Source organism: Lycorma delicatula, chromosome 7 (genome assembly GCF_047948215.1).
Source record: "Lycorma delicatula isolate Av1 chromosome 7, ASM4794821v1, whole genome shotgun sequence".
Classification (NCBI taxonomy): domain Eukaryota; kingdom Metazoa; phylum Arthropoda; class Insecta; order Hemiptera; family Fulgoridae; genus Lycorma; species Lycorma delicatula.
This window is the reverse complement of record NC_134461.1, coordinates 6353003-6368576: the sequence shown is the minus strand read 5'-3', so window position 1 is coordinate 6368576 and position 15574 is coordinate 6353003. Positions and strand designations below refer to the sequence as shown.

At 31.0% G+C, this 15574-nt stretch overlaps 1 protein-coding gene across 5 annotated transcripts in view; it reads right to left on the bottom strand.

Moving 5' to 3' along the window:
• BRWD3 (bromodomain and WD repeat-containing protein) overlaps positions 1-15574 on the bottom strand; it is a 153525-nt gene that overhangs the window by 13444 nt on the left and 124507 nt on the right. For 4 of the 5 annotated variants that reach the window (XM_075371709.1, XM_075371708.1, XM_075371711.1 and 1 more), the window contains 2 exons: positions 11599-11781; positions 10187-10297 (listed from right to left, as the gene is read on the bottom strand). In XM_075371709.1, coding sequence (XP_075227824.1) covers positions 10187-10297; positions 11599-11781 — 294 coding nt within the window. The remainder of the gene's footprint in view (positions 1-10186; positions 10298-11598; positions 11782-15574) is intronic. The other variant, XM_075371710.1, reaches the window with a different exon arrangement.

Here is a 15574-nt window from a genome sequence, read left to right as displayed (position 1 = left end):
AGAGGTTATTCTTCCTGACAGAACAACCCGTTCTTCTTCCAGGAGGCAACCGTGATTGTTCATTTTGACACGTTTCAAAATTTTCTAATTCCTCAGACAATGATGTTCAAGATGGATGCCATTACTATCGGCAAGACGGGTCATCACCTCACTACTGCCTAAAAGTCGAAGATCTTCTTGATATTAGATTCTCAGGTTAGTGGATCGGTTATGAAAGTACGTCGCATGACTACCTTGGTCTCCAGATTTGACCCCACTAAATTTTTTCTTGTGGGATTTCATTAAAGATCGGGTTTATGTACCATCTTTGCCTGTTGCTGAGCTTGTTCAGCTGACTTTGAATTAATGCTGCAGCTGCAGAAGTAACACTCGACTTGCTGGCTACAGTCTGGAATGAAATCGACCTCAGATGGGATGTACGTCACATTACATGTGGAAGTCATATTGAACGAAAGTGAATATCGAGTGAAAACTTGATGCGCTTTTCTGTGGAATGACACAACCGGATCTGTAAATTATGTTCAATAAACTGTAAGTTCAATAAACTTATATATGCTTTTAAATTTATGATGTCCTTTTTGGATCACCTGGTATTTTAACAACCAACTCCTTATGGTCTACTATGCTATTTTTCATTCTTACTTTATATAAGGTTAACATTATGAGGAAATGTTAGCAGTGTTCAAAAGATTTTTGTGTGATCAAAAAAATGTTAACATTAATTCAGAACATATTGATTCTGGCTTGTAAGTTTTAAAGAACCGGCTGCTGCTTTACTGAAATTAGGAAAAATTTTAAAAGAAGGGGAACTTACACATTTCACATTAACAAGAGAAATAAAAATAAAACTTGTAAATTATCTAACAATTATAAAAGTATCAAGACACACCCCAAGTAAGCCTAAACAATTTAAAAAAAAAAAAAATACTGAAATTATTAACACATTGTATATGATGGACGTAAAACTTGTCCGACCATCTTTGCTTAGTTGAACAATGGATGAGTTATGTCGTCTTTGTGTTTAAAATTCTATATCTTTTGTTAGGACGACTCCAGGTTGTCTTTCGTCGATCTCAGATGTTCAGTGTTTCAATCTGAATTCGTGTATAAAGTTGTCTTCATTATCTATTTGATCATTTTTGAACTGTGTTAGTTTACGCAAGATGACATTTGTGAGGGACTGCGTAGGTTATATTTGTGAGGCAAGTTTGTTAATGTGCATGTTGTTGATTTATTTTCCATGTTTATTCATTATTGTTTAAAAATTAGCAAAATATTTGTGATCCTAAATTAGTCATTGCTATCATCCAAGATGATAGTGATGGAGAAAATTCTAATTCTGACAAAAAATTGAGATTGTGTCTATTGAACATATTAGTGAACTATGTTTTTGATAGTGGTTCTGAAGGGTTAATAGATGATGAGGAATGGAACCAGACATATGAAGATCTGGTTATTTGTGATCATAATTTGTATTTATTGGATGACGAATAAAAAAAGTTAGTTTCTGTAACTGAACCTCTAGTAAGTAATATTATTTCTAATGGTTCTTCTTCAAGGCCTGCAAGTGCTACTAATACTCCACTTAAGTGTTCTTCTGAAATTCCTAACACTTCTGCTGACAATTCTATTTGTACCGAATTAGCTTTAGGCCTCCTTCAACTTAACACTCATAACATTCACTTATAACATTCTAACAACTCTCATAATTATTTTTTTTATTATAAAATAGTTGCTAAGAATAATAATTTTCTATCTACACCTAATTCTCAAGTGTAAATTAGCGGTGCCTCTAATCAGATAAATACAATGATTTAAGTTTTTTAATATTAATCTAATTGCTTTGACTAAATAATAAATCTGATCGAACAATTAATAAATTTCTTTATTTCACAAGCAAGTAAATAACTTCAACCGTTGAGTATTTTTTATTAAATGAAATATCACATTTTTTTTTTGTCTTCAGTCATTTGACTGGTTTGATGCAGCTCTCCAAGATTCCCTATCTAGTGCTAGTCATTTCATTTCAGTATACCCTCTACATCCTACATCCCCAACAATTTGTTTTACATACTCCAAACGTGGCCTGCCTACACAATTTTTCCCTTCTACCTGTCCTTCCAATATTAAAGCGACTATTCCAGGATGCCTTAGTATGTGGCCTATAAGTCTGTCTCTTCTTTTAACTATATTTTTCCAAATGCTTCTTTCTTCATCTATTTGCCGCAATACCTCTTCATTTGTCACTTTATCCACCCGTCTGATTTTTAACATTCTCCTATAGCACCACATTTCAAAAGCTTCTAATCTTTTCTTCTCAGATACTCCGATCGTCCAAGTTTCACTTCCATATAAATCGACACTCCAAACATACACTTTCAAAAATCTTTTCCTGACATTTAAATTAATTTTTGATGTAAACAAATTATATTTCTTACTGAAGGCTCGTTTAGCTTGTGCTATTCGGCATTTTATATCGCTCCTGCTTCGTCCATCTTTAGTAATTTTACTTCCCAAATAACAAAATTCTTCTACCTCCATAATCTTTTCTCCTCCTATTTTCACATTCAGCGGCCCATCTTTGTTATTTCTACTACATTTCATTACTTTTGTTTTGTTCTTGTTTAATTTCATGCGATAGTTCTTGCGTAGGACTTCATCTATGCCGTTCATTGTTTCTTCTAAATCCTTTTTACTCTCGGCTAGAATTACTATATCATCAGCAAATCGTAGCATCTTTATCTTTTCACCTTGTACTGTTACTCCGAATCGAAATTGTTCTTTAAAATCATTAACTGCTAGTTCCATGTAAAGATTAAAAAGTAACGGAGATAGGGAACATCCTTGTCGGACTCCCTTTCTTATGTTCTTCAATTGTTATTGTTGCTGTTTGGTTCCTGTACATGTTAGCAATTGTTCTTCTATCTCTGTATTTGAACCCTAATTTTTTTAAAATGCTGAACATTTTATTCCAGTCTACGTTACCGAAAGCCTTTTCTAGGTCTATAAACGCCAAGTATGTTGGTTTGTTTTTCTTTAATCTTCCTTCTACTATTAATCTGAGGCCTAAAATTGCTTCCCTTGTCCCTATACTTTTCCTGAAACCAAATCGGTCTTCTCCTAACACTTCTTCCACTCTCCTCTCAATTCTTCTGTATAAAATTCTAGTTAAGATTTTTGATGCGTGACTAGTTAAAATAATTGTTCTGTATTCTTCACATTTATCTGCCCCTGCTTTCTTTGGTATCATAACTATAACACTTTTTTTGAAGTCTGATGGAAATTCCCCATTTTCATAAATATTACACACCAGTTTGTATAATCTATCAATCGCTTCCTCACCTGCACTGCGCAGTAATTCTACAGGTATTCCGTCTATTCCAGGAGCCTTTCTGCCATTTAAATCTTTTAATGCTCTCTTAAATTCAGATCTCAGTATTGTTTCTCCCATTTCATCCTCCTCAACTTCCTCTTCCTCTATAACACCTTTTCTAATTCATTTCCTCCGTATAACTCTTCAATATATTCCACCCATCTATCGACTTTACCTTTCGTATTATATATTGGTGTACCATCTTTGTTTAACACATTATTAGATTTTAATTTATGTACCCCAAAATTTTCCTTAACTTTCCTGTATGCTCCGTCTATTTTACCAATGTTCATTTCTCTTTCCACTTCTGAACACTTTTCTTTAATCCACTCTTCTTTCACCAGTTTGCACTTCCTGTTTATAGCATTTCTTAATTTCCGATAGTTCCTTTTACTTTCTTCATCACTAGCATTCTTATATTTTCTACGTTCATCCATCAGCTGCAATATATCGTCTGAAACCCAAGGTTTTCTACCAGTTCTCTTTATTCCGCCTAAGTTTGCTTCTGCTGATTTAAGAATTTCCTTTTTAACATTCTCCCATTCTTCTTCTACATTTTCTACCTTATCTTTTTTACTCAGACCTCTTGCGATGTCCTCCTCAAAAATCTTCTTTACCTCCCCTTCCTCAAGCTTCTCTAAATTCCACCGATTAATCTGACACCTTTTCTTCAGGTTTTTAAATCCCAATCTACATTTCATTATCACCAAATTATGGTCGCTATCAATGTCTGCTCCAGGGTAAGTTTTGCAGTCAACGAGTTGATTTCTAAATCTTTGCTTAACCATGATATAATCTATCTGATACCTTCCAGTATCGCCTGGCTTTGTCCAAGTGTATATTCTTCTATTATGATTTTTAAATTGGGTGTTGGCAATTACTAAATTATACTTCGTGCAAAATTCTATAAGTCGGTCCCCTCTTTCATTCCTTTTGCCCAGCCCGTATTCACCCACTATATTTCCTTCCTTGCCTTTTCCAATGGTTGCATTCCAATCTCCAACTATTATTCAATTTTCATCTCCTTTTACGTGTTTAATTGCTTCATCAATCTCTTCGTATACACACTCTACTTCATCATCATCATGGGCGCTTGTAGGCATATAGACGTTAACAATCGTTGTCGGTTTAGGTTTTGATTTTATCCTTATTACAATGATTCTATCGCTATGCGTTTTGAAATACTCCACTCTCCTCCCTATCTTCTTGTTCATCACGAAACCTACTCCTGCCTGCCCATTATTTGACGCTGAGTTAATTACTCTAAGATCACCTGACCAAAAGAAAAATATCACATATCTTTTATAAATTTTTATTGATGGACTTTAGTTTTATACACACAGCATGTTGCAATGGCTTCCTGTTAAACATGATAGGTATATTTTTTTCATTAAAATAATGCAGTTATCATTAAAAAGATTGCAGTTTATTTTTTATAGTCTTTATTATTTTTTGGCTGTCAAAAGATTTTCTCCTCTTGGCCAGAGATAAAACTGCACTTAAGTGAATTACAATTTAAAAGGCAAAATTTGTAAGTGTAATTTCACACAAAGAATTAAAAATTAATTGTTTCTGATGTTCTCTGAATGCTTTTTGAGAAATCTCCATGAAATATAATAAAAAAACAAGACAAAAAATTATTTTTCAATTTTTGTAAAAAAAAGTTACAAAAACTGCCAAATAATTAAAAAAAAAGGTTTTGCTACAAAGCTTGTAAAATATTTTAATTTAAGAGTACAGAAAAAAGTAAATCAAAAGACGCATAACAACAAATAATTTGTATTTTGAAAAAAAAAATACTGCAGAAAAATTATGCTAAATATATTATAGTGTTTGCACAAAAAACAAGTTAACGAATTTATATCAAAATATTTTCATGAAATAAATAAACATTTTTATTAAATTAATAAATTTTTTTGCGAAATGAAATTTATCCTGAAAGTAATGAAATTCAAAATTGCATCTGCAACATTCTTACTAAGTGCAATTGAAAAAATGTGCATTTTATAAGAAAAGGTTGTCTTGATATCTTTGGTGGCAAACAAGATTCTTTGTAAAAAATTATTTACATTCTCTGATTTTTTTGTTGGGTGTACCCTAATGCAATGATTACATTTATAGCTCCAAAAAAATGATTGAGCTTTCACTTCAGAGATCTGGCTGGCCACACATGAGGTCCAACTCCATCAATCATCAGTTGGGAAGATTTCTATTCACATAATGAAAACAAAGCAATAAAGTGAGTTCATGCTCAACCACACTAGATATACTAAAATTTTTAGGTCATTAGTGGGATAGCTTTTAAAAGTTGTGATAGCTTTTATTAGGTAATCAGTACCTGTTGTCAATTCTACCATTAAAAATGGTTTGATAATATCAGTCATTATATTGCACCAGATATTTACTGAAAAATGATGCTAGAAATTAATTTTATTGACTACATGAAAATTATCGTTCTAAAAATCGTGTTTTTCTCATACATTTTATACAGTTATGTGTAGAGGTCGCTTCACGTGTGAAGATAATACATTATTTTCTACAGAATTAACTGATACAATAATTCAGTTCTTAATTATTTAAATTATCTTTTTCAAATTGTTGAAACAGTTACAGATGGACACAAACCCTTATTTTATTTAACAGACTTGATATGCGAATGTGTAGGTAGATAATCTTCAAGTACTGATAAAGTACCTTCACTGTATAACAAGGTTAAATTATTATTTTTTCAATTTTGATCCCCTTTCCCCTAGTAATTTGTGATTATTTATAAATACTTATTAGGAATCGGGAAATCGCTATTGGAATTTCTGAATGGTTGCTTATCAACATCGTTCCGATAACCTTAAATGAACCAAAAACCTTTGTATTACCTTTGCTTTTGAAATGATATGGCATTATTTTACTGTACTCAAACTAATATTTTCAATAGTTTTGAAATATAATGAACTATTTAGCTGGCAATAAAGTTACTTATGTGAATTTGTTAAATTATTTCCTATATTTAATTTTTAAGCCGAGTAAATTTATAAATAAATAGCAGATACAGTACCGTGATCTCATCTATCACCACAATATCTCTTTGTGAGATACTGTACAATACAGACTTAAGAGCATTATAATGCTCTAAGCTGTAAAATGTTGCTTTATTAAATCAGAAATAAAATCAATTACAGACACATATTTCAGTATAATCTCTTTAAATGAGCATTTTGATTAAAAATTCAATTTATTTATACTGCTCAAAATTGAGCAGTAAATAGTAAATATTTGAGTAGCAAAGTTTGATTGAGATAATATCTCAATCAAACTTTTAGTAAATTTAAAAACAAAAAATTTATAATTATTTTCTTTTAAAAAATAAAAATCAATTTTTTTACTCTTTAAAAAAAAATATTTCATAAGAGATTTCTCCAAGTATTTAATCCATATCTTTAGGAGAGTAATATTAATTATTTAAAAAATTAATGTTTCATATAAAATGATTCATTTATCTTTATAAATAGTATATGTTCAATGTAGTGCCGGACTGTTGAGCCCAAGAACGGAAATTCTTAAACGACAAACTCAAAAAACTAGTATTTCTGAACCCATGTTTACATAACTATTATCATAATTTTTATCAGAGAAATACGAGTTGAGATTTAGCACAAATTTCTTGAAACATGGTATACATAGCTATTTTATTGAATGACGTATGTATTTTATGATATGTTCGTTACATTTATCATGTGGTAAATTTAATTCTTGATGAAATAACATCAGATGTGTATAAAATAATTTTTTAACTTACAAGATAATAATTTTTAAACATCATAATACACATATTTTTATATAACTCTTCTTTTGTGAATAGTTATTCATAAAAAGCTGTAAAACAAAAGAAAGGTATATAAAATATTTTATATTTTTTTTAAAACTAAAAAACTTCATCCCTGAATAATGCATTTCATTACATATAAATAAAAATAATACAACCTACAGTATTATCATATTATAAGAGCACCAAACAAATTATTAACATCCTGTATGACAGTCTACAATTATCATTTATTCTGAAATATTTGATAAGACTGGATATAGATTATAACAATGAATTGATTAATGAGATTAAACTCAGTGTTACCTTCGACTTCGTTATTAAGTGATATCGACTGAATAAATAAAATTACTGAGCAGAAGACATATACATACTTGACTGTTACCGATGATATTGAGTAATCATCATACAAAGTAAAAGTAGTGATGGAAATGCGCTCATTAAGACAAGACTACTATTCCTTCCTTAAGCGTATTTCCTTAAAATGCACATTTAATCAAACTAAATAAAATATGTGCCTAAAATATACCACATATCTACTAAATGGAACCATAACACCTTAACAGCAATGAACTAAAAGTAATTACGCACAAAACAAAAGAAAAAAGACAAACATACCGGTACCAAAATACACATAAGAAGCACATGAAAATCCCATTGCAGTTATAAATATCAATGGTAAAATAAATAACAGAAAATAAAATTTTAATAACAAAAAAATTCTGATGGCATGACAGTCAGAATGAAAAATAAAATACAACATGGAAATTTGCTCATAACAAACTAACGTGGAACCATAATAGACCATGAAAAAAGGAGATTGAAATGAGGGTCAGCTTAGGGTGAGACAAGAAATATGTTGATATCAAAGGTTTGATATTACATACTAAAAAAAAATAATAACTCTGTATCATTACAATTATCTTATTACAAAAAAACCCTCAAAACAGTAAACTCTAAGTGTATTTACTTAAAAGAAACAAAAAAAAAACTTAGAATGTTCATTAGTTTTATTTTCAAATTGGCATATATTCCAGTTAGTATTTTACAGAGGCAGGTAACTGACTTTGTACATCATATTATAGCATCTTAACAATTAATTTTAATAAAAAAATAAAGAAAAAAGATTAACTTAATAAAATTTCTTTACAGCATTACTCAGTCAGAATATTAAAACTGAAATGACCTTGTTCTTAATAATACACGAGGGTGAATCAAATATAAATAGGATTTTTGTTCCTGAGTATCTACAGTTGGTAGGACTGGGCCCGTTGCTTCTAGTATGCTTGGGTGGGGTGTCATTAGAAGTGGGGAGAGCTGGCCCCATTCCACACTCCCAACCAATTCATCAGTAATGCTCACGATGTCAGAGCAACAGGTGCACCCCTTCAATGTGAAACGCATAATTATAAAATTTTTTGCTTGTGAAGGAGCTCAAGTGATGGAAATTTTACAGATATTGACTGCACAGTTCGGAGACCAAACATTGTCAAGGACTCGTGTGTTTGCCTGGCATAAAGAGTTTGAGGAACGACGAGAACAAGCGGAAAATCAGGAACACGATTGCCATCTTTGGACCGGCATTACAGACAAAAACATTCGCGTGGTTCAAGGCATTCTTGAAGACGATCGACGGGTGAGAGTATCTGAAATTGCATAACAGGTCGGAATAAGTTATGGGAGCTGTCAAGAGATCATCACAAACAATCTACAGTAACGTAAAGTGTGTGTCAGATGGGTCCCTCGCCTTTTGACTGCAGATCAGAAGTTGAGATGTTTGGAGGTCTCTCAGAGGCTTTCAGCAAGGTCTGCGAAAGAAGGTGATGCATTTTTGAGTCAGATGACCACCTGTGATAAAATGTGGGTCCACCACTACACTCCCCGATCAAAACAAGCCAGTATGGAGTGGCGGTGGAAAGGGGAACCAGCCCCAGTGAAAGCCAGCAAGGTTCTTTCAACTGTGTTTTTTGACCGGCAAGTCGTTTTGCAAATTGATTTTTTGCATAAGTGATACACATCAATGCTGCTTACTACTGTGAGCTGTTGAAAGAGGTGAGGAGAGCTGCAGAGAAGCTATACTCCTCCACAACTCCAGACCCCATATTAAAGCTCTAACAAAGGTAGAAGAAATGCATTGGACTCACTTGATTATCCTCCCTACAGCCTTATAAATCCTATTGCCCTGCGATTTACATTTGTTTGGGCCGCTTAAAGAAGCACTAGGAGGGCAACAATTTGAAGATGACAAAGGCGTACAGGGATTCGTGCGGAATTGGCTCCTGATGCAACCAGCTTCATTCTACAATGCTGTGATAAAAAACCTTCCTTCTTGCTTGGAAAAATGTATTTCTAAAGCAGCAAAGTATGTAGAAAAATAAACTATATTAGCCTTTTATTTTTCAATAAATATTTAAAAAAAATAAAATCCCATTTATATTTGGTTTAACCTTGTACATATATTATTAATATATTTTAATCATTATCTAATTTTACCGACACTAAAACAATAACTGCCCGATTACATAAATTTAATCTTGAGGAAAAAAGCAGAATCTGGATGCTAGTAGCTATATTAGGATACAGCAGCTTTTTGGAAGTAAAACTTATTAATTTTTAATCTCATTGATTAATTATTACTTTATTATGCCAAATTAATAGACTTTGGGATGGAAATGTTCCTTTCCATTACACAGCAATTACCTCAATTTAATACAGAGCAAATTAATAAAATTAATATATCACTATTTATTATGATTAGTTTTTTTTTACATTAAAATGTTATTTTCCAAGACTACAATAAAGAAAAGAAAAGAAAAAACACCAAGCAGGATGAAAACTGTGTAAATGAATATAGAAAGATGTGATGAAACACATTTATGTATGATAAAAAAGTTAGATCTATATAACAAGGACAAAGAATGGAAATGATAATGAGATGATGAACACATAAACTTTTAAAAGAATTATAAAAGGCTTATTATGATTATTTTTACCATTTTTATTAAATTTCTTAGGTAAAACCTCATCATCGCTTTCATAAGACGATATAGTACCAAATTCTTCATAATTAATATACTTTTTATTAGGTCGTGTGCGCATGCCAACTGCACAAAACAAAAATAATTATAGTAATTGAAGTTAAAAGAAATTTTCTCTGAAATACAAAATGAAATCTTTAAAGAAATCCAAACACTCATTGTCATCAAAACTAAATAGCCATACATAACTGAGTACTTGAACGACCTTAACCCATTTACACTAAAAGTATGATCAATATTAATATATATAAGTGCAGGATTTTACTGATAATCTGCCAAAAATGGGAATTACATGTATTTTTCTTATTTTGATAAAAAAAAATAGCAAATTCTTTTTTATATTCTTTAGCATCATTGTACCCCCTTTATACAGTGATCATCAATGAAACTTCAAATTTCAAAATATCTCCCTGCGCGCTTTTCTTACCATCAAAAAACTTTCACTGTGCTATATATACATCATACTGCTGCAAAATTCTGCTAGTCTAACCTCTTAAGACTATAATAACTGGATGACAATCTTAAAATCTCTCAAACAGAACTGTATCGTATCGAATGAATAGACACTGTTATTAGAAAAAATCCTGTTGTTATTGTAAACTTAAATGCAATAATTATGTAATAAATTAATGAATTTTTGTTCATTTCAATGGCTCACCCCAATCAGTTTTTGTACAACATTAAAATAATATTGTGTGATGCAACAAGTCACCGACTGCATGACAGGAATGGACATTGACCTTTGGTATTTGTCTTCAAATCTATTACTTTAATTGGATAACAAATGAACATCGAAAAGCAAATTTTTCACCGTTAAATATTCACTAAAAAATTAAAGAATATATTTATAACTGAGCAACGTCAATACAATTAAATACATAAATAAAAACATCTATATATTTTAACGATTAATTGAGGAATAACTTGCCTAGTTCTGACTGAGCTAATGTAACATGTTAATATTCCGTGCGACTAACCTTCCATAAGGCGACTTCAACAATTTTACAAAAAAAAAATTTGATCATGTGTGCATATTTTTCATTACAGATGAAATTACTAATAGTGAGTATACTGGAAGAGACATTTTATAATTAAATAATAATGTTTTCTATAAAAAAAAGACATATTATAAGAATTGACAAATAAAAAGATTATTAGAGCAAAATAAGAAAGAAAAGATATCCAGCAACTTCTTTTTTAAGCACTTATCTTTATAAAGTCATGCGGAAATATATGAAAATTTTGGTACATTATTTATCAATTTCATTATTTTCATATTAACAATATACTGAAATTCTAATAATTACTTGAATGTAACTGCAAGCGACTAAATAGAAAAAAGAAAGAGTACAAAAATAAGTTCTTACCATTACTCTTTGATTTGTCTTGTTTATTTAAAAAGGCACGTCGTGTTGAATATATATTATGATTACTATTTCTATTATAATTAACATTATTACTATTAGCCTTATTACTACTATTATCATTGTTATTAATTTTATTATTTTCAAATGCTTTCTTTTGAGATCCTTTATTAACTCTTTTATAATCTGAAACATAATAAATTTAATTATTACATGTACACAAGCGATCATCGTGACAAGATGACACTAAATATTTTTTAATGACCGAATTATTTCTAAATACATGGAATTGTCCCAGAAGATATTTTCAGAGTTATACAATAACTCCTTTCTCAGCAGTGTTGCAAGAGATGATATTGTTCTTTTAATGATGCCTGTCATAAAGAGGTGTAAACTAAGCCATTATATAAACCTTTTTTTCAGTAGAGGTATTGACCATGACAAAGTATAAATATACCCAGTTCCACCAATATTAAAGATGGATTTCCTGACTACTGCGATAAGGCCTTAACACAATAAAACTTACAAAAAATTGCTGAAAAAAAGAGCTGTGCAATAGCTGAAAGATCATTCACATACTCAGAAACCAAATTTCTTCTTTTAAATCAGTTTTAAAATCATTATATACAGTTAATTCTGATTATCTAATGTAACATTGGGATGGGGTTCAAGAATAATACAAAATGAAAATGTGTAAAAAAATGCACATTAATCCTAAATGAACAAATTGCAATGCGTCTTTATACACTATAATAACATTATTAAATAGCTTCAAATTCACTAAAATAATTAATTGAAATTCAAAAATTTGATAAAAAAAATAAGTTTTTAATTTAGTAACATTAATACATTAGAAACATATTTAACATGTTTAATCTATGAAGGGTTTTCTGGAAAATAAAAAAAACTTTATATACAAGGTTAAAATTATGTCACTTTAAAATAATTGACGAGTGACTTTTTAATCTACATAACATTATTCTACCAAATAACAAACTTTTTTTTGCGGGTCTCCAAGTAAATGAGCAACAGTAAATCATATTAGGATAATGATGAACGTTTTTGGCATAAGTTTCTCGGTTGATAGATTTGTTTTAACCCTATAGACATTATTCATTATTATCTATTCCTGTTGCCGATTTATAACAACCGGATTCATCAATGTCACATTTAACCGTCAATATTATAGGGAACAATTTTTTTACCTTCAAAAACATTTTATATTTGCACCAAATGAAATGCGATAAGTTAACTTGAATGTGATCATTTACGAACAAATGTATATTTATTTAGTAGTATTGAGGCGGACAATCAACCTCACTAATATTCAGTAGAATTTTTTTCCCATGATATAACTAGTAAAACCGATTTAAATTTCCATAGCATAATTTGTTTTCTTTTTTAGTATAACTAGTTTACAATCAAAAGAATAAAAGTTAAACCTATTAATAATCATTTCAAGTTACACTTCAAATTAATGTATTCTAAAACATTTGGAGTTATGTCCTGCATTGATGTTGTAAGATTCATACTGTACAACAGAAGTAAAAATCTTTATACAACGATTTCAGATCTTTCCTTTCCTCTAAATATTCATGTACCCAATCTAAGCAGTAAAACGGCTGTATAGACAAAATCAATCCTTGGTTAACGATATTTGAATAGTTACAGATCAACAGTTGATCTTTCCTATCTTGGGACAATTTCCAAGATGCTGCGGCCATTAACTAAACCTCAGTAGCAAAATTAACATCGCATCGATAACACAGTATTAAGTACTTTGTTCAAACTATCCAAAACACATCAAATTACTAAGGAAAACAAATAATGTAAGATTATAAAACAAATGTTGATCACAACAACAATTTTGTCCTACAATTCAGTTTACTCAAGTCCTCTTGATTTACTTAAAAAATCAAAAAAGAAATTCACAAATTTAACAGGCCTCTAATGAAAACACATCTCTCTCTGCTTTCAGGAGCAAGGTCAATGCCTACACCATCTCACACTGCAGCTCCATCACAGGGTTCTCCACACAACCATCTCATCCTAACAGCAAATATCTCAGCTAACCAGGCCTCGATGCCAAAATGCCTATCTTAGCAAAGTAAACACCCAGGCGGGCCTTTAGCCACCTGGTTTGGTATTCTATCTATAGATTTCTAACAGCATCAGACCCCTTCAGACATCCTCCACAGAAAGGAAGCCAACAACTAGTAGGCTAAGAAAGCCAACAACTATGTTCCATTCCCTTTTGGTTTTCTAATCGATGCAGATCTAAACTACAAATGATCCTCATAAGCTATCTAGCTAATTTGGCATTTTTTGTACCTCGAGCAGACATGGTACACATCACCAATGGCCCTACACTCTGGACAGAAGCCTGAAGTAATTAAACCAAATCTGACCGACCTATCTTGAAAAGCACCATGTTCAGAAAAAAACTGTGTAATATGCCGATAAGGAGAGCAAGAAAAAGTAATATAGAATCTACAAATAGTAGAAATTAAATGTTTCACCATTATTATAACTTGTAATTCTAAGATAAATGCAAAAGCTATGCGGCAGTTTGTCAATGGCCTTTTCAAAGGGTAAATGAGCAGTAAGTTTAGAGCACCCTGATTACTCCATGGATGAGAAATTATCCCCAAAGGCAGAAAAAACTTCTGCAGGAAGTCAACGCCATTAGGATACAGAAAGCAACAGAACACCACTGTATTAAATTTTCCTAGTCAGACATCATGGTGATGTCTTCTTTTGTTAAATATTCCAGAGGAAAACAACTTCCCATTTGCATCTACATGAGAGGCAGCAGAAGGAGTGTCATAGAAAAGAAAATAGAATAGGACAATGGAATAGTGAGAATAGGTACATGTAATGTGAGAACATTATTGTCATCAGGTAAGATAGAAAACTTGAAGATTCAAATAAATAAAATGGATGTAGTAGGGATAAGCAGGGTTAGATGGAAGGGAAGAGGAGAGTTGAGAAGTGATAAAGTTGACTTGCATTATTCAGGAATTGAAAGAGGAAAAATGGAGTAGGAATATCTGTCAAAAAATAGTATAGCAAGAACAGTAAAAAAGTAATTTATCTGGATGACAGAGTAATAGCTTTATGGAATGGAATGCTGCCAAAAGATCTAGTAATAGTTCAAGTGTATAACCCGATGCTGGAATAAAAGGGTGAAGATACTGAATATTGAGGAGTTGTCAGAAAATTTTGTCAAGAGATCTGTTTATTACAAATATGTTTTTTAAAAATCATAAACACAGAAGATATACTTGGACAAGATCAACAGATGGATTTTGCTTTTAGACAACCATTTTTTGGTTGAAAATAAATACAGGAATGCTGTTAAGAAGTCAAATGGGCTTCCAGGAGCAGATATAGGACATAGGAATATGATCATATTCTGTTATTCTGTTTATGATTGAAATAAAAAAAAAAAAAAAAAAAAAAAAAAACATTAAAAAGAACTCAAACTGTAATGAAGGTGAATAAATGGAATGTAGAGGGGCTAGAGGGCATAAGGAGAGTAAAATTGGGTGAAATGCTGACAAAGGCAATTACTCAAGGTAAAAAAGAAAATGAACCAGCAGAGGAAATGCGGTCAAGGATAATATCATCTTATGAGAGAAGCTGCAGAGAAAGGAACTGGTTTCTATGAAGGGACCCGAGCAAAGAAAAATTGCATTCAACTCAATATATGATACAAAAAATAAAAGAAAGAAGAAAACATAAAAATAAAAAAGAACACAACAGCAATCTATTGAAGACCGAATAACAAATTAAAGTGAGAAATATATAAAGCTGGCGTCTTTACATAAAAGAAGAATGTAAAGGCATAGAAAAATTAAAAAAGAAAGAGAAATATGTTACATAAGAAGGTAAAAGAATGCCACATGGGATAGAAGATATCCTACTTATAAAATGAGACAAATTAAGAAGAAAGATGGTAAAAGCATTTATAAATATG